Raw genomic sequence first — 22553 nt, 5'->3', positions numbered from 1 at the left:
ATGGCCAAACGTTCAAATTTGTTCTAGCCGGAGCACATACGGATTTGCATGGCGCCACCTCAAACGAACTCATTTCTAGTGCAAATTTCCACTAGAAATGAGTTCGTTTGAGGTGGCGCCATGCAAATCCGTATGTGCTCCGACTTGTATGGACTGGCCATACCTACTTATCTACTTTCATTGATTTTTACATGACGATGACGTCGAAAGTGCTAAAAAATAGTTGACAAATAAATAGAATTGTGGGTAAGTATTAGTGCTTAAGTAGCACCATTTGTCGACAAATCGGTTCCCCCTTAGAGTTGATCTTCCAACACTTCAGCGCATTTTTCACAACGCAGTATCTATGAGAAACTATGGCAACTTCATATTTTACTTTGTATTTCAGACTCATCATGAACAGATTCACCATTATTAAGGTCGATTGCATAAGTTTGCAAACATCCGTGACTCTGACATATGCGAAGTTATTTTTAACGTTACAAATTCGCAACGGACTATTTGTAACATTAGGACTCACCCACAGCGCGATGCTATTATACTAATCGCGAAAACGTTATTTTCTAAGCGAGAGTTCGAGCGAAACTAGAACGAGCGTGTTTTGTGACGCATTTCGACAAACAGGGGAAACATTCTAAATTGTCAATCGTCCATGCGAAACTTAACGAAATCCGAAACAAAAAATAATTGGTCAGCCATGTCACTTTAGCCCTAGAGTACATGTACATGAACTACACGATATGGTTATTTTTCCGATTCACAATGATATTTAGGTATGAAATTTTGCTAATATTTGAGGAAATACTGTTAATCTGAATGGATAAGGGTACGATTCGCAATTTGCAAAAGGAAGAATTTTACAAATGTCAAAATGTATGGAGAACTAATGTATCGAATGTACAATATTCTACAAAAACAAGATAACTGTTAGTTAACTGTTTAGAGATGTTCTAGCTATAACTTTTGTTAGCTTGTTTTTTGATAATAAAACAGAATTCACGAAATATATAACACCCAGAGCCGAAAAAAAACATAATAAAAAGAGCTTTTATCTGTCACTTTCGTGTCACATCTCAGCAAGTGTCAAACACCCGACCATGTATTTTCCCCTCTACCTGAGAAATTTCCGTTAAAAAGTTCACATTTTCGATCTGATCCATTACCATTTGATCGAAGATTTTCAAAGATTGATTTCAGAAATCTTTTACTTCATTTGTTTTGAACACGATTTTTGCTATGTAAGACCTCATTTTTCGGAGCTTGTCATTTATTATCGCTGTTGTTGTCGATAGCAGATGAAAGCCGACTGTAACAGGTTCAAGAAAGGTTCTGATTCTGATTGTAGCCATATCCAAAAAAAATCTGGAAAATGGAAAATAGATTTTGTTTATTTTTTAAAAGAATACATTGGAGCTATTAATGTCTCGTAAAATGGGTATACACAAAAATCACCCTCACGATTTAGTGCACATCAAAAAAATCCATCATAAACCGTGTCTTAATAAATAGCTGATAGGTCCGTTTCTGGCATCGATTAGGTAAGATTTGAGTTACCTAATTTAATTAGAATTTAATTATAGCCGAAAAATATGGGGAAATTGTGAATCTGCTTATCAATAAACAAATAAAAACAGTCGGAATAAACGGAAAACAAATCTTTTACGAGAAAAGGGCTATAATTTTCGTTTGAATTTTTTATCATGAACATCCTCCAATAAAATATGTGATAATTGCGTTCCTTTGTTGTTGTTTGATTATAATTATACGAAAAAGAGAGTTTTTTTTGTTCAAATAATTATGCACCCGTTTAGGGTGACCACTTTCGAATGTTTTCAAATCTTCATGAAACTGGCAATTGAAGTAAGGATTAGGTTTTATCTTACAGTATAGGCTTTGACTGTTTTAAACTGTGTCTAGTGGTGTTTTATTAAAGAAAATGAACGTTAAAAAAAGAAAAAGTAACGATATTAAGCTAATGTAGATCAAAGGGAGAAACAGAGTTAAATATCGCTTAGGAACATTCATATGCTACTTTGTTTTGAGAATTTTTCTTACATCTGTAGACCCTAATATTCTCTGGCCTGTTTGAAAGTTTCATGTCAAAAGTTTAAGTTTAAACAAACGAATTAGTAAATTATTTTCGTCTCCAAGTAATATTGGGAAATTGGACATCTGATATTGGTCTGAATAATAATTACCTTTAGACTAAAAACTAGAATTCATTTTCAGTTTAAGTTTAGTTATTGACACCAGAGCTACTCGACTATCAAGAATGAGACCTATTCCTACCAATCAAACGAAATTAGGTCTACGTCTGACAACTCTACTGTTCATATTCGGTCTATGGCCAAATACATCGCTGAAGAGGACATATAAGGTTTACTCATATGTTCTTCATTTTTTAACGTCCTTTCTAATGGCCCTAACAATGTTGGTGAAGTTAGTTAACAATATCAATAACGTGGAAGCGGTCATGGAATTGTTGTATCCAATGCTGATGGTAATCGCATACCTGTTGAAATTGCTGAACTATTACACATTCGGAGAGAATATTGTGAACTCTTCCAACAAACTCTTAAACTTACAATTGAATAATAATCGATCAGATGGCAAAATTTACCATTCTCGCCTGAGCTCGTTAACGAAACTTATCTCATTCCTCTATTGCGTCAGTAATTTTGCATGGGGTGTAGCCTGCTCAAAAACTTTCCTGGGAGCAAGTATTGACTTACCTGTATCCAGCGAGTATCCTTTAAATTGGAGAGAGAACAAATTATATTTCTGGATTGTCTACTTACATCAGTCGTTCAGCGGATTCATTCTAGTCAATAGCCACATTGGTATGGATTGCTTTGCATATTATTTGATGGGCATGACTGCAGCACATTTTGAGATATTGCAATCGCATATTCAACTCATAGGAAGTGGTATTGACGAAGGGAACCGAAATGACTTGAAGGAATTGGAATTCTCTAGTCTGTCGATCAAATTGTGCATCGACGAACACCAACAAATATTGAGGTGTGGAATGATAAATCTCTGAGCGAAAGAGTCTTTTTCATTTAACTTTATTATGAATTCATTTTATATAGACTGGTTCGTAACATTGAAAAGTACTTTTCGATACAATTTGTTTCACAGATATTTCTTAGTGGAGTCATTCTAAGCGGTGGAACCTTTCAACTGACGATAGTGAGGAAATTAAGCATTTAATATCGATTAATTCACACACAATTGTTTACAATTACAGATAACTCCGTCCGAGAATCTGTTCCAATTCACTTTCATTGTTACATTTATGTTGACGGTAACAACTCAAACATTGTTTTATACTTACTTTGGAGATGGTATCGAAACTACGAGCAATCTAGTGTCGAACGCAATCTATTCGTGCAATTGGTACGTTTTACCAGCATCAATTCGCAAGGACCTTATTATTGCTATGGAGCGAGTAAAGCGATATTCTTCCATCACAGCCGGAAAGTTGCTCTCGTTGAATTTGGCTCTTTTTTCAGATGTATGTACCTGTTTCTATGCAAATCTGCGTTTAATAATATACCAAACTCTCTGTGTTTTGTCTTTTTGTTTTAGATCATCACGTTAGCCTATCGTTTATACACACTTCTTAAAGGAGCATTTTAGTCGTAATATCACTAATAAAATCAAATGTTACTCAACTCAACACTGCACATTGATGGAATTGCAGGGGCGCCGACTTCTAGGTGGCGTTGGGTGCTCAAGCACCCGACACCAAGATTCGTTGGGTGCGTAGCACCCAACAGATATTTGATATTTTTCTTAATTAAATAAACTAACATTATTGCCACTGTTTCTGAATTGAAACAAAAAAAACCTTCAGACATTTTTCGGACCTTCACAAGCAATAATAATAACGTTTCTGTGTGAGTTGTCTGGAATTGTAGTTTTTGTATTAGTTTTGTCTTAGCTTGGTGTTCCACTTCAGCACTTTCCTAATGTAGAACCGAGAAGAAACGTGCAGAAATAGTCATCTATATTACAGACGATATGTTTAAAAATAAAATCATACGAGGAATATGACAAAGGCTATGAAGAATACTTTTGTAGAAATAGTCATTTACGTCACAAGGACAAAGGTCCGAAAGTACTTTTCCATGTGACGTATTGAGTTTTTCATGCTTGCTATGGGAACCGAAAGTAGAAAAATGTTTACTTTCGCCCCTCAAAATTGACATTTTTACTTTCGGTTCCCATAGCAAGCATGAAAAAGAAATAGTATGTCAGGACTTTTGGTCAGGGCGAGGGCGACCTGGATTGGGTACGAGTCCGACTTGTAAGTATAAGCTGAAACCTGAAATGTTAACTTTTTGACTTGTTGTCAAAATGGAAGTCAACCTGAAACTACTTTCGAGCCAACCTGATTTTTTCAGGTCAGTTTCATTTTCTTTAGCCGGAAGCCACCCTGTTAAGATCAGGTAAATGAGATTCCGATTCAAGTTTTACTTTACCTGAACCACTCCGACCATTAGACGACAGTTGCATAAAAAATGGAAAACATGCACACGAGCAATTTTTCTCTAATGTCGATATACATGTCCAGAATAGAGATGAAAAACCGGAAATTTCAACTCAAATTTTCCACCAAAATATTATATAAAATGAAGCTAGATTGTCAAAAGAAGGCTTGAACAAAAGTAAGTGAATGTTGTTATTCCGTAATATTTTCATGAAGAAGTATGTTCTACAAGTACGACTTAGACATTATTGACTCAATCTTGATTGCAATACGATCACTTCATTTTAGTTTTTTGGCGAACCCTATCTATTTGGACGAATGTAGCCTTATTTTATGACGTTCTGCTGGAAAACTAGAGTTTTTGGTTCGGTTTAGACAGGCAATTTCTTAAAGGAAATCACTGAGAACCAGGTCTTGCACTTTCTCTTGATATTAAATTAAGTTGCTAGATTCGCTATCGTGAAAATCACTGTACATAGATCTCGCACCCAACAACCAAAACACAAGTCGGCGCCCATGTGGAATTGATATGATTTTAAATAATATCTGGAAATTGGTTTATCTTGAACTCATCGGAAAAAAGAAATAGGTAAGCAACACAACACTTAGCAGTTAAGTAAGCCCTTCAAAAATTGTCAGTCTCGACAAAGACAAAATCAAACGATGCTCCAGCTAGTGTTGTTTTATATGTCGTATCTACAAATTGATGGAGTAAATCAAAAAAAAATTATCAAAAACGAAATTATTTTATAAAAATTTTGAAGAATTATTATAAACTGATCTCACCTAGAACTTTTGAATCACTTGTAAGGTACCTCGCTAAAATTTGAATTATTTTGCAGATATCACACGGCTTTTATTCGATTTTCCTTTTACCTGGTACTAACGGCTCACATAATTTGTTATCGTTAAAGCTTCAGAAATAAACGATACCCTAAACTGAACTCATCATAAGGTTTTACTTTTCGTGAGTTTGGTATCTTTGTTCGGCCTACATCATTCCATATGTTGTCACAAAAGAAGCGTAAAAAGAGTCGCATCACTCATATGCGTGCGTGTAGAATTGGAGAGACGTAAAGACAATCGCTACTCCTATGTGATGGAATGCCAGTGGAACGTATAGAACGAAATAAACAAACGGAACCCACGAAAAATAAAACCTTATCATGAGTTCAGTTTATGATCTACAAAAAAATCATGTTCAAAGAAATGAAGTAAAAGATTTGCGATCTGGAGGGTGCAGACACAATTTAAAATAAAATTGGGCATATTCGATGGTAAAGTTCGTGCACGGAGAACCATTGCGGCACAGTATGTTTTTTTGGATTTCTATCATTTGACTCGAACAACAACTAAGACTTTGCTGTCGACTGACTTAGAAAGAAAGATCAAGTCGGTTAAAAAAGTTTAATAACGAGGCCAATCACATCACATAAATTTTGAATTCATGAATTCAAGAAGAAACTTATTTTTTACAATAATCTCTGCTGTTTCATGAGGTGTATGCTTATCGAAGCAAGATTCAAGTTCATTCCAATTCTTCATCACCTCGGCACGAATTGAGTGAGCTTTATGGTCACGGATGTATTCCATTTGTAGACCATTGACCATAGATGCATTAATTTTTGGTTGATAATTGAGTTTACATGCCGGACAATCACACTTAAATCCATATTGCTCCAACAGTGCTTTCTGTCGGCTAGCTAATGGCTCTTCCAAGAAAGTTTTTCTGAAGTAAACAAAAATGACTTAGTCACTTGATATCGAAATAACGACAAACAAATGAAGTAACAGATTGATTTTTGAATGCACCACGATTCGTCCTGCTGTTTTGTAAAAGGGTAAAGTCATTGTAAAAATTGTCATTTTACCTGTAACAGATAAATAATTGTTCACCGGCTCTGATCGGTTTTGCGACGATGAAGACAAACTTTTCATGTGCGGAAACCCAGAAAACGTTCGGATCACACGAATGGTTTAGCAGTCCACCAAATGGTAGCAAACAATTACCAATTTTTTCGAATTGCCCGAGTTGTTCGTCGAACATATTTAAGGAAAATTGTGTCTTACGGCAGACGTTCATCATATAACCAACATATTGGACCAAAAAGTCTCTGTACCTTTCATCATACGCACCAATCATCAATTTGAACACATCTAATTTAGAATCTGTCTTGCCGTTTGTTCCTCCAATCAGTGAAATTGAGCATTTCAACAGAGCATTTTGTAATTCGCCTTCGTGCAAATGACTTAGATCAAAGTCGAATAAAGTTTTCGTTCCGCCGTAATACAGTTCCTGAAGTTTGTCTAAACCACCCGTGACTTCTAGTGAGTTATCCTTGATTCGAATCATTTTTACAACCTTCCAATCGAGCTCAGTTTCAATCAGTTCGTCAAAATCCAAATTCTTTTCCGCAGATAAATCGTGACAAGCCTGTGAACACGACATCACTGTTCGGATAAGAAAACATTCAATATTTTCAATTGAGATACGACCGTATCGAGTTTAGTTACCTGAATGAGGACCGGGTAGTAAATTTAAATGGTTTGACTTGAAACAGTTGTAGCATCGCTGATATCTGTGAATATGCCTCGCCTTAACACCAATAAACTTTAAGAGTGGCTCTTCGATTGCAACTACATCGCCTGGCCTAAGATCTCGATTCGTTTTAATGTAACGTCCGAATTTGACATCCTCATTCAGTTCTAGACAATTGGCTAGAAACGGAACTCGTGAGTGTGCAGCATAGGACAACGATAATTTCTCTCCAGCGTTGTTGAAGTTTTCGCCCTTTAAATATTCGTTACAACAAGACTCGCGCTCATCAAGATTAGCGTTCTCTACGAACACCGTTTGAATACGAGCGAGTCTGATATTTTCGAGACTATCGGCATAACGCTTCATTTCAAAGTAGACGGCCGAACGACCAGTGTATGCATTTACCAGGTCCACTGAATTTGGTTTTGCATGGCACAAGCTCTTGTTGTACGAGTGCAAAGCATCAAAATATTTTTTCTGTTCGAAATACTGATTGGCTTCTGCATGAAATATTTTAGAGAATGACTCAGATTTTGACGATTTTTTCAATAGTTGCTTCAGTGCATTCATATTTAAAAATAGCCGACTTTAATGCCCTGAAATGAATTTTTTGAATAATTTGATAGCGAAAATATTTACTTCGACAATCAAAAACGTACAATTGTAATGGTGAGTTCAATATAAAACGAATATACCACATCACATACCATATAACGCAACAGTTAAATTCTTCCAAAAATTAACGAACTTTAGTAGATTTTTCGCCTAAATTTTACGTTAGATATTTAGTTTCCAGCGATCGAAAATAGAACATTCAATTCGATAGATTTAATTCCTCCGATTTTTGAAAATAAACGACGGTAAAAAGCCGCTAATATTTGGTCCAAAAGTACAGTGCGAAACGTCTTGCAAAACACAATCATAAGATGATAGTAAACACACGTATCGATGTATGAGAAGACATACGTCTTTTGTCATTCGCCTCATCAATATTAAAGAATTAAATAACTGGCGCGATGCATTTTAAAAAGAAATGTTCAATATTCCGAAGGTACAAAACTTTATTTTACCTGGAAAACGTACTAATTCCAGGGGTGGTGTTATCTAATACGCAGAAAAAACTAAGTTCAAATGAATACACCAAAACAAACAAAGCATAATTACTCTTAACTTTCCCATGTGAAGCGAAAGTGGAGATAAAATGATGTTTCGACCTCCGGATACAGTTACGGTCAGAGGTTAGCGTGGTCTAACCATCTTCAGTCGTTTCCACTGGTCCGTTACACGTGACAGCAGTAAATTTTCTGATTGAACCAGTAATTTGAAAATTTACAATAAAAGTTTTGCCACCTTTCGATGTAAATTTCGAAATTTAGTGAGAAGCTACTATGAAAATGTACACACAAAACCTAGCACCACAAAGAGAAAATTCATTTCAATCAAAAAACAAAGACGGAATAAAAACCCTTTTGTGTTTCGAATCCACTCCACAGAAGCCTATCTGAAACACACTCACCTGTCATCTGCGGTCGAAAAGAAAATTCAGAAATAAACGGCAAACTACGGTATTAACGTATAACAAAACACATGTTCAAAAAAATGAAGTAAAAGATTTGAAATCCATTTCGTGAAAATACTTTGATCAAATGAAGTAATAGATCCGATATTGAACCTGGTGGGTGATATGTTTGCTGCCTGTGAAAAAAGCTTTAGAATCTGGTAAAACATAGGTGTAAAGTATCTTCTAGTGTACAAAATCTATCTTTTCAATACTAGTATTGTCATCTATCGTTTATCGATTCTTGTTGAATTTTAGGAATGGTCAATGATCTCTGGTGTGTCAAACCAGCATTTCTAGATTCATATTAAGTTCTGGGACTATTGGGACTAATATGCTGTTTGGAATGCATGGAATGCGAAGCAAACAATAGAGCAAATGATTTGTAGATGACGAATCTGCGGATCAGTCTGTCTGTGATCTGTGAAGAGTGTAACTTTGGTAAATATTAGTGGTTTTGTGATATGTCTAGCGAAGTGTAAGTAAATGTAACGGTAAATGATTGATTTACATGATGCGAATCCAGGAAAAAAAGGTTTTATAAATTAGGGTCAATGGATCGTGAGTTAGTAGGGACCTTTTTAGGGAATTTTTGTTTTATTTGAAAGGTACGTCGTACAGATGTATTCTTTTTGTAACAATTTCAAGTTTCGCTTAAGAGCCAATAGGGTTACGTGCGCAGTAGATATACGATTTTGTATGGGGCTAACCTCACAGCATCTGCTTTGTTCTTCACAGGTTTTTTTTGTTCAAAAATTATATTTCGAAATCAAAACCAACAAAATTTCACTGAAAACAAACTATTCTTTTGTCGATAAAACTCAAATTACTTTAATTCGCCACAGGAATAAATTGTCACTTTTTGTGTCGGTGCCCCGCTCTTTGTGCCGCATTTCTCCATTTTTCGCACTACATCAGCACCACTTATAACATGTCCGAATACGACGTGCTTTGCATCCAACCAATCCGTTCTGGAAGAAGACATTAGAGAATTGGAGAAAATTAGTCCAGTTCAAATAGGACTTTCAATCCAAACTCACTTGGCAGTGGTGATGAAGAACTGTGATCCATTGGAATTTGGGCCGGAATTAGCCATTGATAGCGTACCGAAGTTGTTGTGTTTCAGTATGAAGTTTTCGTCGGCAAATTTTTTCCCGTAAATTGATTTTCCGCCGGTGCCATTGTTATTTGTAAAATCGCCACCTTGGCACATCTGATGGCGCAATGGAAAAAATGAGACCTCTTTCGTGACAACATTAGAAAGATAATCTTACGAATTCGGGAATAACACGATGGAATGTACTGCCTTTATAGCCGAATCCTTGTTCATGTGTGCACAAACTTCTGAAGTTTTCCGCTGTTTTTGGAACCACATCCGCTCTGCAAATTATTTCTATGTTCAGTCGATGAAATCAACCGAAATATTTCATTTGTCTTACCGAAGTAGCATCACAATGCGTCCAACGTCACTGCTGCCGATCCGAATATCGAAGTACACTTGAGGATTACGAGTTTTTTGCACTTCTTTTGCCGGTTCGACGGGTTCACCATTTTCATCCTTTTCGTCGCTGGCTTTTGTTTCGTCGCCGTTATCGTGACCATTCTCTGTCTTTTCACTTTCTTTTCCTAACGTTGCACCGGAATGCTTCTGCAACCAATCATCTTCAGCCCATACTGGGCGTATGCTTCCTTCTTTGATTCGTTGAGGCTTAGCAATATTAACACGAACAGTGCGACCCATCAGCTCGGCGTCGTTCTGATATGAAGTGCGTTTAATGGGATCAATCAATCAATTGAATAGATCGACAAAAAATGATTAACTTACCATGTTATCGATAGCTGCCGCAGCATCTTCAGCGGTTTCGTATTCGATAAATGCAAATCCTCTGTGTTTCTGGGACTCATAATCAACCGGCATCTGGATATCAGAGATATCGCCGAACGGAATGAACGCATCGTTGATCAATTTTTCTGTAACTTCATCAGCTAGGCCTCCAACGTAAATAGTGCGTTTGTCTGACATTTTGTTGCGAACCAAATGCGTACAAATGTTAACTTTTATGAGACTGATCTGAAATCTTTGTACACGCTGAACAGAAATGGTAAACAAATCGTGTGTAAAACGTTTGACGTTTGTCAGTGTCAGTAGTCAAACACACATTCATGAATCACATCCACAGTGCGCACACACATGCAAATTGGAACGATTGAAAACTTATCTGAGAGCACGTTCATTAATAATTTTGTTTAAAAAGTAGATACGTCGAAAGGTTTAACTCACTGGAGTGTGACGTAATATTGTACAAAAAAAAAAACAGGCGTCACCTTACAGGATGGTTGCACTCTCCTAAGAATTAATATGGTTCCTAAAAAGTAGACTCAACAAGGCCGACTAATATTGCAAATTACAGCCCTGAAAAGTGATCAGCTGTTGCCCAACTTCATTGTTAGGGGCCGTTCATAAATTACGTAACGCAAAAATCAACATTTTTCAGACCCCCCCCCCGGGTCTGTAACGCTAAAAGGGTCAAGTTTGACCCAATTTTGTTAGAACCGTAACGCTTGCCTCATACCCCCCCCTCCCCCCTCTTGCGTTACGTAATTTATGAACGGCCCCTTATTTACTTGACACTGAAACGTCAAACTTGGAAAAGAATGAAATCATCACAAAAACAATTTTACTGAAATTCTTCTCCTCTCAAAGTATTCTTTAAATCTATCCATGTTGTGTAGTAACTAGCTCCAAATTAGCTCGAAATTTGTGTTTTAAATTATTAGTAAAATGAATGAATCCGAAATACATTCGGTTCTAAGTCAAGCATTGGATGCCGATGAATCCAAAAATGAAAGCCTTGCTATTTCACTGTACATGAAGACGGTGGAAATGATTCTACAAATTCAAGACAAGGAAACACGAGCCAGATTGAATAAGTTTGCCACTCAAGCACTAGACCGTGCTGAGGAGCTCAAGGGTATTAAAAGAGAAAATGTAGCTAGTCCTTCGGTACCAGTTCAACCGACGATATCCGTAAAACGTGAGTGTTCACTGCTGTTTACTTTGAGTGCATTTTATACATGACATCACCATTGTATAGAATCATCTAACACGCAACCGTCACTTGGATTAGCTGGCAGTCAGGTGTATACGGACGAAGAAAAAAAAGTCTTGGAACATACATCGCATATCAACTCAAACATTTTCGTTCCGTTTATGAGCGTCGACTTGAAGGACAAATTTGTGTTTTCCATTCCATTTACGGATAAGGTAACGTGTGATGATTTCGCTATAATGTGCGGTGACATTCAAGATTTGAAGATTGTTGTGTATTCATAGGATGGGTATTTGGAGCTAGCACCGAAGCAAAAACGAGATTTCATCGAGTGGAGGAGAATAAGTGAAATTTGTGAAGAACCGAAGCTGGTGTCTGGAAGATGTGTAGATTTCTACAGCATTAAACAAACAGTTGTGAGCGATTGCAGGTAAGATAATCACAATCACTCGTTGGTTCGTTGGTTGGTCCAATAGGTGACGATGTGACCTTCTCCTCTTTCAGCTTGGTTGCATCACTTGCTGTAGCAGCCCTCTATGAAAAACGGTTCGGAAAGCAGCTGATCACGTCGATTATTTATCCAAGAAATTCAAGAGATGAACCGATATACAATTCGAGCGGAAAGTATTCCATCAAGTTGCATGTCAATGGGATACCGCGCAAAGTTGTTATAGACGATTATCTACCAGTTGGACGGTATAATCAGCTTCTGTGCTCGTATTCCAACAACAAATCTGAATTTTGGGTATCATTGCTTGAGAAGGCGTACATGAAGGTGATGGGAGGTTATGACTTTCCAGGATCGAACAGTGTAAGCAGTGTGGATGTCTTGTTGTTAAAACAATTAAATTTTACAAGAAAACAACTCTTTCGCAGAACATTGATTTGCACGCATTGACAGGATGGATTCCGGAGCGAGTGGCAATTCGACCGAAAGAACCAGACTTCAATGCCGATCATGTATTCGAAAGACTGCAAAATGGCTTAGCTCAAGGTCGATGTTTGATAACGGTAGCTACTGGTGAACTTTCTGATGAAGAAGGTGATCGAACGGGTCTGGTTGCTACGCATGCCTATGCAGTGTTGGATTTGAAAGAAATTGATGTAAGTGCATCTCAATATGGTTGAACGAGATTTTAATATTGAAGGCCTAGTCACAGAACTTCCCTGGAAAATAGTCAAATTTATGGAGCGGCCGCCTCTATTAAAACCTCGTTCAAACCGTGAACTTTTTCTTCGCAACAAGTGTTCATGAACACAATTGAATTGCCATTTCAGGGAGTGAAACTTTTACAACTGAAAAATCCCTGGTCACATCTTCGTTGGAAGGGTAACTATTCGGAATTAGATGCTGTACATTGGACTACCAAACTTCAAGAATTACTAGGCTACGATCCAAAACTTGCTGCTCAAGTGGACAACGGTGTTTTTTGGATTGATTATCATTCGATTCTGAATTTCTTTGACGTTTTCTACTTGAACTGGAATCCTGCGCTGTTTCAATACACCTACTGTATCCATCAGTAAGAACGTCTTTAATATTGTTCAAAAACTGTGGACTCGGTTCATTAAATCGATTCTTTGAATTAAGAAAATGGAGCGCTGGCGTCGGTCCTACGAAGGACGCGTACACGATTGGTGATAATCCACAATATCAATTATCAGTAGGGGCCGGTCGTGGATCGATTTGGGTGCTTTTAACGAGACATATTACGTCCATCGAGGATTTCCGCGAAAACAAGGAGTACATAACGTTGCTTGTGTATCAAAATAATGGAAAGAGAGTCTACTATCCCTGTGAGTTTGACGTCGATGTGAATATTGTGTGTGTGTTCAGTACACTAACGATCTCCATCTAATTGTTCACAGATGATCCTAAGCCATACATTGATGGTGTCAGAATAAACAGCCCTCACTACTTGTGTAAGATTAGAATGGATCCAGCACAAGCTAAGAAGTATAACAAGATGCTTGTAGACCGTCACAACATTTTTTGATATATTTTGTTTTACTATCTAGGTACACGCTTGTCGTTTCCCAATATGAGAAGACAGCCACAATTTACTACACTCTACGTGCGTTCTGCCGCGACAATTTCGAACTGAAACCATTGACCCGAGTTTACTATCAAACCCATCAGGTTCAAGGCGAATGGAATGAACAAACTAGTGGCGGTTGTCAAAACCATCCGGAATCATACAAAAACAATCCGAAGTATCGCATCAACTTGGGCCCGAAAGAAAACAGCAATTTGGTGTGTGAATTGCGCGGACCGAAAGTCTACCAGGTGGGATTGGAGCTAACTGTCGGATCGCTAGCAGATGCAGAGGTTACAGCACCATTCGTTTCAAAAGTCACCGGCACGTACAGATCTGGTTTTTGTGTCCTTGATTTGGATCATTTGCCGGCGGGTATTTACTATTTAACACCGTCCACGTATCTACCGCAACAGCAGAGTCCGTTTATTTTAAATTTTAAAGCCTCCACAAACATTGTGGTTGACAGGGTTCAGTAAACGAATCGAATTAATCATACGAAATCAGTATACCTGCTTGCTTCAATCACAACATTTCGTCTAGAGAAGTAATATATTTTTGTTGAATCGTTTCCACGCACTCCCAGAGTTGTTTTATATTTTCTATTTTTGTGAAACTTCTTTTAAAGTTGAAAATTATAATGAAATTTTACTCGACATCTGCCAGAGCTGACTTTATTTTAAACCATTGATTTGAAGTCTCTTTGATCGAAACAGCCGGATATAATGCAAATAAGTAAATTGAACGGAGTCGCTAAGACAACATCGTCAACAGTCAATCGATTTCTGCCATTGACACAACATTTGGCTACTTGCCGTAACAAACTGTGCGTGTTCGGTTCGAGTGGCAGATGTAGGCAGCTTAATGTCGAATAGATCCATGTACCCAGCCAACTGTCTTCAATGGCCAGAGCTAAGCCACTTGTCGTCGAATCTTCCAACCATTTCAGTTGATAGTCCAACAGAACTTCTAGCATTCTCTGGTCGATTTGCAGCACAATCCGGAGTATTGGCGAGTTGTTTTTGCAGAATTCAAGCCACGATTTCGGATCGCTGATCTCCGGCAATTTGGGTAAATTGTCGGGCATATTCAGTCGGAATAATTCTCGCATTGAAGATATGCGTTGTCGGATGGATAGGAATTCGGATATTTGCACTTTTTTCCATTCTTCTGATGGCCGAAGCTGGACGGATGCTGTGTCCACAAAGTCTGTCTGAAATCAGAGCCGGCTGTTGAATGGAAAAGTTCAGGAAAATGTTTGTCAAAGACAGTATACCTGTAAGAGGGTGTTCCAACTTATTGGCTGGCTGGGTGTGCTATTTACAAATGGTTTGACGACAATATCTGGACAGTGCTTGCGTTCATGTGCAACTTTTTGTAAATATTGTGTGCCATCCTCTGGTATAAAATTCGGATCGAATGATTCGTCAGGCTCTGGAAAATCTAAGACTTTGTGTTGAAGTGACTCCATTCGTGAGGTTTGATAATAATTCAGTTGTGATGCAAGTGCACAACTATTTTTGTTTCTTTTTCTTTTCTTTTGTTTATATGAAAATGTCAGCTGTTATGCGAAAGCTCGCAGTGTTGCCAGTTTATTTTCATCGTTTCAAACGACTGAAACAATTCCAACAAATCTGTCAGTGATTTTTCAAGTCGAGAAAATGAAGTTGACTCTTTTCTGTCAAAGTTAAAGTAGCTGTTAGTATTACAGTCGACTTCTACAGACTGTAAATATCTCGACCACGATGTCACGACATCTCATAAATGTGAGACGGTCACAATGAATCTTCTTGCTTGGGTGCGGACAGCACTGAGCTGTCAGTGTTTTAAGTCGAACCACAACACACGTCACTTTATTTAATTCCATTTTAATCGTGTAAAACAATCAGAACTAAAGAAAATTAAAAATTTAAATTGTTCATTCCATCATGGAAGCGGAGTATGATTCTTTCGAGACCCTGGAACCGAGCTTGAAAAATATTATCGATCAAACGACATTGAAATGGGTATTTGTCGGAGGAAAGGGTGGTGTAGGGAAAACAACTTGCAGGTAAACATAACCTGATTTCTGGGTAGCAGCAAATTTCTGATGTAGAATTGCTTGTCGTTCCGGTAATTTAGTTGCAGTTTGGCCGTACAACTAGCCAAAGTACGTGAATCTGTGTTGATTATCTCAACCGATCCAGCGCACAACATTTCCGATGCATTCGATCAAAAATTTACGAAGGTTCCGACCAAGGTAAAATTCGATTGATTTTGTGCATAAACCGATGACTAGCCACTAAATCCACTGTGATTCTGTTGAAGGTTAAAGGATTCGACAACCTTTTTGCAATGGAAATCGATCCGAACGCTGGCCTCAATGAGCTTCCTGACGAATACTTTGAGGGCGAAGACGAAGCCCTGAAACTGAGCAAAGGCGTCATGCATGATATAATGAACGCACTGCCTGGAATTGATGAAGCTATGAGCTACGCTGAAGTGATGAAATTAGTTAAGGCAATGAATTTTTCCACAGTTGTGTTTGGTTAGTATTTTCACGGTTTTCACGGAGTCCGAGAATCGGAGAGTTTAGTCACCGAATGACTCTTGACTCATTTACTGTATGTTCGCTTCTTAATGGTCACTTTCGTTTAGATACTGCTCCTACTGGACACACCTTGAGGTTATTGTCGTTTCCTCATGTGAGTAACTGAAATCCTAAAAATTTCCTTAAGAGATTGTGCATGACAAGCGATTTTCTCCGAATTTCAGGTAGTCGAAAAAGGATTAGGTCGACTCCTTCGTTTAAAAATGAAAATCGCACCCCTTCTGACGCAATTAGGATCGTTATTCGGGGTGCAAGATTTCAATGCCGATACTTTATCCGCCAAACTGGAAGATATGCTGACAATCATTCGACAAGTCAACGAACAGTTTAAAAATCCTGTAAGATAAACCGGTCGTTGTATAATCGCTGAATCATATCTGAAATTTCTCCGTTTTCAATTAGAATCAAACTACTTTCGTCTGCGTTTGCATAGCTGAATTTCTATCACTTTACGAAACTGAGCGTTTGGTTCAAGAATTGACCAAATGCGGCATCGACACACACAATATCATTGTCAATCAGCTGCTACTGAAATCGAAAAATGAAGAGCCATGCAATATGTGCGCGGCTCGTGTTAAGGTAAATGATCTCCGTAAAAGTGTTTCGTATTCTAAACATTGCAAATCGCCGTTTTTTAGGTGCAGAATAAGTATCTGGACCAAATAGGTGACTTGTACGAAGATTTTCATGTTGTCAAACTGCCGCTAAAGGACAAAGAAGTTCGAGGCGCCGAAGCAGTGTCAGCATTTTCTGAATATTTAATCAATCCATTTGTTCCCGAATAAGGGTGTGTCAATATCATTCAACGCTTCATTATTGCTATTTTATACAATCTTTTATCGGTTTGGGAATCGCAATTTTACAGAAATTTTAATCATTTTTCCTACGATGCAGTCATGTAATTTTTAATTTGTAATGTCATTATTGTCTCGGCAGGAACTGGATTGGACCCGGTTTACAATAATTTACTTTTTTCTTACTAAATTTCTAAAATTGAGTTTATTGACTTATTTTAATAAAATGATTTATTTCGATTTAAAAATAAAATCACAAACAAATGCCGTCTTAAACAAAACAAAAAATCTTTTCATTTCATCAAACATCGACAGCTATACGACTGACCTGTGGAACTGTATTGTTGCATAGTTCAAACATCTTCGATCAGAGAACATATCGATGGTTAAGGTAACAGCAGGTCCGTTCATAAGAAAAAATCAGGAACCAGAAAAATCGTCTGAATTCCAAACAGAGGTTCATGAAGATGACACTTATTTTCAGGAACTGATCTTTGATGACTTCAAACAGGTTAGAGGACCAAATGTTAGCCGAAAAAATGGCCCAAAAATGTAAGAAGTGTCTAGTGGTAGGAAGGGGCCAATAAATCAAAAATGTCATCAGACTGGAGAGCCGCCGATTTTCAGCCACCGAAAATCGGCGGCTGACGGCTAAACAAGCAGCCGCCGCCAAATACTTTGCTCGGCTGACTCGGCGGCTGAAGTATTTTCGTTTTGATAATAATGAAACAAAATTTTTTATTATACTGGTACTTATTGTACTGAAAAAAATAATTGAAATTCTCATAACGAAATAAATGAAGCGTATACATCGCGAAAATACATTATCTATTTTCTGCTACGATCGCGTCACTTAGGAAGCTACCCGTACTCTAAAAATTTGTCCTTTGTTTAATAGATACATGTTATGATACTCATCGATGAATTCGGTCAATTGTTAATTCGTGCTGCATGTGTAAAAATTTGTGGCGGCGGCTTTACATCCAAAAAGTCGGCTGGCGGCGGCTAAATATTTATTTTTTAAAGAAACAAAATCAAATTTATTAAAAATATAAAAATCAAAAATCGAAAGAGAAAAAAAGAAAAAAGTTGAATGACCGCGGTAACTAACAAGTTGCGACGAAAATTGCAAAGTAATTTTGTAACAAAGAATAGAACATGTTACTTAATAAAACTGAAAATGAGGTCCGAAAAATGTTTACCAGTGAATATGAACGAATATTGTCTAACTTTAATGCAAGAACCTTTGATGATTTAGTTTCATTCGATGATATTCAGAAAAAATATTAAAGAATTATCGTGTGATGTTAGAAAACTCGACAAAATCAAAGTAGGTGTGTTGGAGGGAGGAACCACTATCATGGTGGCAGAAAAATGAAACACAATTTCCATATTTGTCGAAGCTAACAAAAGTCTTGTTATCGTTTATTGCAATGATTTTAACTTATTAGCTGTTACAATTGTTACAAAATTACTTTGCAATTTTCGTCGCAACTTGTTAGTTACCGCGGTCATTCAACTTTTTTCTTTTTTTCTTTTTTTCTCTTTCGATTTTTGATTTTTATATTTTTAATAAATTTGATTTTGTTTCTTTAAAAAAAAAATATTTAGCCGCCGCCAGCCGACTTTTTGGATGTAAAGCCGCCGCCACAAATTTTTTAACGGCTTAGCCGTTCCAGCCGCAAGCCGCCACCTTTTTTTCGTCGGCTAGCCGCCGTCATCGATATTTTTTCGGCTCTCCAGTCTGAATGTCACGAGAAAAAGGTTTTCGTAAGAGTAAATTGCAATCGTAAATCGTCGATCCGAAAAAATGGTATATTCAAGGAGCCTGAGCGTTGAAATGTCTGTGCAATAGATATCAGAATCAGAACTAGTATCCCAAATTAGAGCTACGTATTTTTTATTGATCTATAAAAACCGAAAGGGGATCCTTACTTGGACACACATGACTTTTCCAGGCTACTGAGGCTACTGAGTATGGATCATGGCCGGTCGGCTGAGCCAGAACTACTTGGGTAGCTTTCGAATGACTCATCATTTATGAAATGGCCAGTGAAAATCACTTTAAAGTTGATACATTTTCCGTGACACTTTTTCGGGGAACCAGTATTGCTTCTATTCCAACTCCTAAAAAAAGTTCTGCCATGAAATATCGGTAATGGGCATAGTACAGAACCGGTTGTAGATGCTATGTTATGAGTTTGTTGCTAGAAAGAGTATGAGAGAGTATTGGACACAACAAATTTCAGAAATGTTTTGTCCAGCCGATTTGAAACAAAAAAGGTAACAAACAGCATTTCTATAGAATCTGTGGCCTCTTTTGATCTAAGTATATTCGATATATAGAAAGAAAATCTTTTACTTTATTAGTTAATGAACATAACACTATAAAAGAACGCAACAGCCAGATTATATCACTTATTTTTCATGTCGCTGTTGATAGCAGATGGTGTCATAGCAGTGTGCCGTAATATAATAATCGCGGTGAATCGATTAAATGGGTCTAAATGGGACTTAATGTGTCGAAAACCTATTGTAATAAGTGGACTGATGGGAGCTAATCTTATTTTAGTCCCATGCGATTAAGTCCATTTAGTCCAAGAAGTGATTATCCCTCGCGTAATTTGGTTTTTTCTCCTACTGAATTGTCTAAGTTGGATGTTCTTCAGTCTCTTCAGAAATCTCTGTAAGATCTGGTCTCGAATTAAATTTTATCAATCATTTTAGTGCTGCATTTAATCGATCTGGGTGCATTTGTTTCCATTTAAAATGGAAAAATAAATTATTTCTAAACTGTTGACCATATTTAAGTGAATGAATCTCACGAAATCTCTCTACAAAATTAAAATAATGCACTGTCGTATGACGGTCATTCATATTATTATGGCAATGATCGAGTTACAATTTTGCTATGTGTGTCTTCATCATCCAGAACTGAAATTCAAACTCGATCTCCGTTTTATTTCAATATTAAATTTCACAAGATTACGTGTTGTAGACTTTTAGTGAAGGATCTTTTGGTGACAATGCGAAAATTTAAACGGAAAGAGTAAAACACAAAAAAAACCATATTTGAGAATGCGATAGAGTCTGAAATTAAATGCATTTCAATTACTTAACGACTGAGTAAGCAGGCTGAAACTGAATCCATTTTACCTTGGAACAAAATGGTTTACATTTGAAAATGTTAACCACAATTGGAACTGTTTTTGATTTCGATTAAAAAAACCGCAAATGTTATTGAAGTCCTCAAATATTTGAATCGAGTCGTTCTTAAATGACTGTGTATCGGATTTTGATCACACTCCACTTGGCATAGGTAATTTCGTATACAGATTAATTATAGATTATAATTACTTGGAAAGAAAGGCTCTCAGAAATGTTTTTTAAGCTTCGAACTACTAAATTCTAAACTATTTGAATCTATCAAAATCTTTAGATGAATGGAAATTGCAAAGTTCAAGTGTTCGAAAAGTACATTTGTTACATAAATTCTCCTTCAGATTTATTCCAGCAATTCGTTTTACGATCCGATGCAGCCAGAGAAACAAAACCGAAAGTTCTGCTTGAAAAATTTCCTAACAAAACAGACACATATACACATAGAATATATATGTCCAGTCCATACATCACTTCCATATAAACATGACTGCAACTTAAGTTTCAGCAAATATTACCTACCAAACCTACATAATACAGGCCTACCATATATAATTACATCTTTCAAAATGCATGAGGTGGTGTCGATTGTCTTTTGTACAAACTTTGTCAAATGGAACCTGTTTCTTTCATTTAAGCTCAACCGTTTGCTTTTCCTTAGATCAGTGGACGGCGATGGGCCTAGCTAAACGAGGTGATATTCATTTTGCAATTAGTTTTCGTGTGATCGTTGAATTGTGCAGCACGGTGGTGATATTGCTTATAAAATCAGTTATCTAATTCCAAACAAAAAAATATTTGGTTCGGGGTTTTGATTTGTGTCTCAATGGTGCTTAAAAATAATTTATAAATTTTCAGCCTTATCACCTTGCTTTAGTAAGAAACGGCTAGTCAGTTTATATCAAATGCCGACAAATTTCCGGTTATTGTGAAATTTTAGCAAAATGAAGTAAAAGATTTTATATCAAGCCATAGACGATTCTTGAAACGATAAAAGGACTAGATCTGATTCATATATAGCGTACTTTAATGTGCATTTGATAATGCAAAGAATTTTCTTTCGCTGAATTTCTTCAGAAATATATACCACTAGCTTACAGTTATTGTCACCCGAATCACTGATTTTTTCAAAGCATATGTATGCATCGATATTAGACAGTCAAAATAAATTGAATTAAGCAAGTGGTCCTCTTTCCAACTTCCATCTTTTCAAATGTTAATTAACTTTTCGTTTGTTGGATTTATCATTGTGAGATGAATTTTTCCACTCGGCACCTCAAAAGCATTTCACAATTTGCTTATTCTTTGTGACGAAGAAAATATATACACGAAATTATGCGGGTACATGTCATAATAAAAACGACCCTTTTCAAAATTGTTGTGTATATAGTCGTCGGATTAGGCTTAACATGTTTGTAGGATATGGCATAATCATTCGCGACGAACTGAACCATGAAAAAAAGAAAACAGAAATTGTCGTTTGTTGTATTTTTAATTAATTATTTATTCGGTTTTGCATTTAATAATAATTTTATATTTGAATAATTGTAAAAAAAATTTAACATTTCTACCTAACAATAAAAGTAAAAATTAATTAAACAAATTGTATTTTTCCGAAATAAAAAGTAAAATCCATGCGGAGAACTGAAGTCGATTGGTGGATAGATTAATATACATTGTGAATATCCGTTTTGATCACTTTGTTAACACAAAATTTCTAGCACCATTCGAAATCAGTACTTTGATGGATTGAACAACAGATGTAACCAAATAGATTATTTGTTTTGTGTCGTAAAAAAAGTCTAAAGGGGGTAAGTATTTCGAGTGGTTTTTAAATACAAAATTGAATCAAACTTCCGGAAACTTTATAGAGGAATAAAACGGTATAAAAGGGGAGAGAAATATGGGTACATTTTTTACAGTGGGCGTTTGAAGCAAATTTAATTAGAAATTTGAGAATACATTTACATTGCAGATGCTGCAGCAGTTCAAAGGGCTTATATCACCAAAAAATGTATTTTTTCCGATTTTATTTTGTGCCGGCTTACAGAAAAATAATTGTGGATGTCATTTCCATGATATTTTGGGGGAAATAGTTGTGTTGCCAACAGGGCTTTTTTTAGATTTTTTTTCCTGAAAAATTCTTAAAGAAATTCCTGAATTTTTCAGAATTTCAGTAGTAAAGTTCCCATTAATAAGCCCTGTTTGCCAGAGGTAATTCAATTTAGCTTAATCCTTTATTCTTCACATTTGAATTTTTCCATTATTTTACACTTTTTACATTTGAAACTTTCAGAATTAGACTGTGCTAATTATTGCTCGTCTTTGTTCG

At 36.6% G+C, this 22553-nt stretch overlaps 6 protein-coding genes across 9 annotated transcripts; 3 read left to right on the top strand and 3 right to left on the bottom strand.

Moving 5' to 3' along the window:
• Positions 1-2272: 2272 nt before the first annotated feature.
• On the top strand, positions 2273-3642 carry LOC119071416 (odorant receptor 2a-like). Its single transcript, XM_037176293.1, has 4 exons — positions 2273-3021; positions 3093-3192; positions 3251-3517; positions 3592-3642. Exons 1-4 carry the CDS (start codon positions 2273-2275, stop codon positions 3640-3642), a joined length of 1167 nt encoding a protein of 388 aa, XP_037032188.1.
• A 2252-nt stretch (positions 3643-5894) lies between these two features.
• Positions 5895-7968, bottom strand: LOC119071216 (SET and MYND domain-containing protein DDB_G0273589-like). 4 transcript variants are annotated; one of them, XM_037176028.1, is made up of 5 exons: positions 7674-7953; positions 7010-7630; positions 6507-6946; positions 6367-6437; positions 5895-6224 (listed from the first exon to the last, which is right to left on the bottom strand). In XM_037176028.1, exons 2-5 carry the CDS (start codon positions 7602-7604, stop codon positions 5924-5926), a joined length of 1407 nt encoding a protein of 468 aa, XP_037031923.1. In that variant the 5' UTR covers positions 7605-7630; positions 7674-7953; the 3' UTR covers positions 5895-5923. The 4 variants fall into 4 exon arrangements, with proteins under 4 accessions (XP_037031923.1, XP_037031922.1, XP_037031920.1 ...); XM_037176027.1 differs by having other exon boundaries at positions 6367-6946; positions 7742-7968; XM_037176025.1 differs by having other exon boundaries at positions 6367-6946.
• Positions 7969-9323: 1355 nt separating this feature from the next.
• Positions 9324-10737, bottom strand: LOC119071270 (peptidyl-prolyl cis-trans isomerase E). Its single transcript, XM_037176135.1, has 5 exons — positions 10418-10737; positions 10032-10348; positions 9867-9972; positions 9633-9805; positions 9324-9563 (listed from the first exon to the last, which is right to left on the bottom strand). The coding sequence occupies exons 1-5, from the start codon at positions 10613-10615 to the stop codon at positions 9419-9421; spliced, it is 939 nt and encodes a 312-aa protein (XP_037032030.1). The 5' UTR covers positions 10616-10737; the 3' UTR covers positions 9324-9418.
• Positions 10738-11242: 505 nt separating this feature from the next.
• On the top strand, positions 11243-14334 carry LOC119071159 (calpain-7-like). Its single transcript, XM_037175914.1, has 9 exons — positions 11243-11627; positions 11688-11857; positions 11927-12072; positions 12147-12453; positions 12519-12746; positions 12921-13165; positions 13234-13439; positions 13512-13599; positions 13662-14334. Exons 1-9 carry the CDS (start codon positions 11375-11377, stop codon positions 14155-14157), a joined length of 2139 nt encoding a protein of 712 aa, XP_037031809.1. The 5' UTR covers positions 11243-11374; the 3' UTR covers positions 14158-14334.
• LOC119071300 (protein Gemin2) lies at positions 14322-15275 on the bottom strand. The gene is made up of 2 exons (XM_037176178.1): positions 14955-15275; positions 14322-14891 (listed from the first exon to the last, which is right to left on the bottom strand). The coding sequence occupies exons 1-2, from the start codon at positions 15147-15149 to the stop codon at positions 14358-14360; spliced, it is 729 nt and encodes a 242-aa protein (XP_037032073.1). The 5' UTR covers positions 15150-15275; the 3' UTR covers positions 14322-14357.
• A 221-nt stretch (positions 15276-15496) lies between these two features.
• On the top strand, positions 15497-17350 carry LOC119071262 (ATPase ASNA1 homolog). Its single transcript, XM_037176116.1, has 7 exons — positions 15497-15728; positions 15800-15917; positions 15986-16205; positions 16316-16362; positions 16433-16606; positions 16671-16847; positions 16907-17350. Exons 1-7 carry the CDS (start codon positions 15607-15609, stop codon positions 17051-17053), a joined length of 1005 nt encoding a protein of 334 aa, XP_037032011.1. The 5' UTR covers positions 15497-15606; the 3' UTR covers positions 17054-17350.
• The last annotated feature ends 5203 nt before the right edge of the window (positions 17351-22553 follow it).

The sequence above is a fragment of the Bradysia coprophila genome (assembly GCF_014529535.1).
Source record: "Bradysia coprophila strain Holo2 chromosome IV unlocalized genomic scaffold, BU_Bcop_v1 contig_144, whole genome shotgun sequence".
Classification (NCBI taxonomy): Eukaryota; Metazoa; Arthropoda; class Insecta; order Diptera; family Sciaridae; genus Bradysia; species Bradysia coprophila.
The sequence above is the reverse complement of the archived record's forward strand: the minus strand, read 5'-3'. Positions and strand labels throughout refer to the sequence as shown.

Coding starts and splice junctions, on each gene's coding strand:
- LOC119071300 (XM_037176178.1), bottom strand. CDS start 15,149: ATGGAGTCACTTCAACACAAAGTCTTAGATTTTCCAGAGCCTGACGAA. Junction 14,892..14,954: donor GTTGGAACACCCTCTTACAG/GTATACTGTCTT, acceptor CTCTGATTTCAG/ACAGACTTTGTGGACACAGC.
- LOC119071270 (XM_037176135.1), bottom strand. CDS start 10,615: ATGTCAGACAAACGCACTATTTACGTTGGAGGCCTAGCTGATGAAGTT. Junction 9,973..10,031: donor CGCATTGTGATGCTACTTCG/GTAAGACAAATG, acceptor AATAATTTGCAG/AGCGGATGTGGTTCCAAAAA. Junction 9,806..9,866: donor ATCGTGTTATTCCCGAATTC/GTAAGATTATCT, acceptor TTGCGCCATCAG/ATGTGCCAAGGTGGCGATTT.
- LOC119071216 (XM_037176027.1), bottom strand. CDS start 7,604: ATGAATGCACTGAAGCAACTATTGAAAAAATCGTCAAAATCTGAGTCA. Junction 6,947..7,009: donor ACTACCCGGTCCTCATTCAG/GTAACTAAACTC, acceptor TTATCCGAACAG/TGATGTCGTGTTCACAGGCT. Junction 6,225..6,366: donor CAATTATTTATCTGTTACAG/GTAAAATGACAA, acceptor TGTTTACTTCAG/AAAAACTTTCTTGGAAGAGC.
- LOC119071416 (XM_037176293.1), top strand. CDS start 2,273: ATGAGACCTATTCCTACCAATCAAACGAAATTAGGTCTACGTCTGACA. Junction 3,193..3,250: donor GAACCTTTCAACTGACGATA/GTGAGGAAATTA, acceptor TTACAATTACAG/ATAACTCCGTCCGAGAATCT. Junction 3,518..3,591: donor ATTTGGCTCTTTTTTCAGAT/GTATGTACCTGT, acceptor TTTTTGTTTTAG/ATCATCACGTTAGCCTATCG.
- LOC119071262 (XM_037176116.1), top strand. CDS start 15,607: ATGGAAGCGGAGTATGATTCTTTCGAGACCCTGGAACCGAGCTTGAAA. Junction 16,206..16,315: donor TTTTTCCACAGTTGTGTTTG/GTTAGTATTTTC, acceptor ACTTTCGTTTAG/ATACTGCTCCTACTGGACAC. Junction 16,607..16,670: donor ACGAACAGTTTAAAAATCCT/GTAAGATAAACC, acceptor GTTTTCAATTAG/AATCAAACTACTTTCGTCTG.
- LOC119071159 (XM_037175914.1), top strand. CDS start 11,375: ATGAATGAATCCGAAATACATTCGGTTCTAAGTCAAGCATTGGATGCC. Junction 11,858..11,926: donor CCATTCCATTTACGGATAAG/GTAACGTGTGAT, acceptor GTGTATTCATAG/GATGGGTATTTGGAGCTAGC. Junction 13,600..13,661: donor GATCCAGCACAAGCTAAGAA/GTATAACAAGAT, acceptor TTTACTATCTAG/GTACACGCTTGTCGTTTCCC.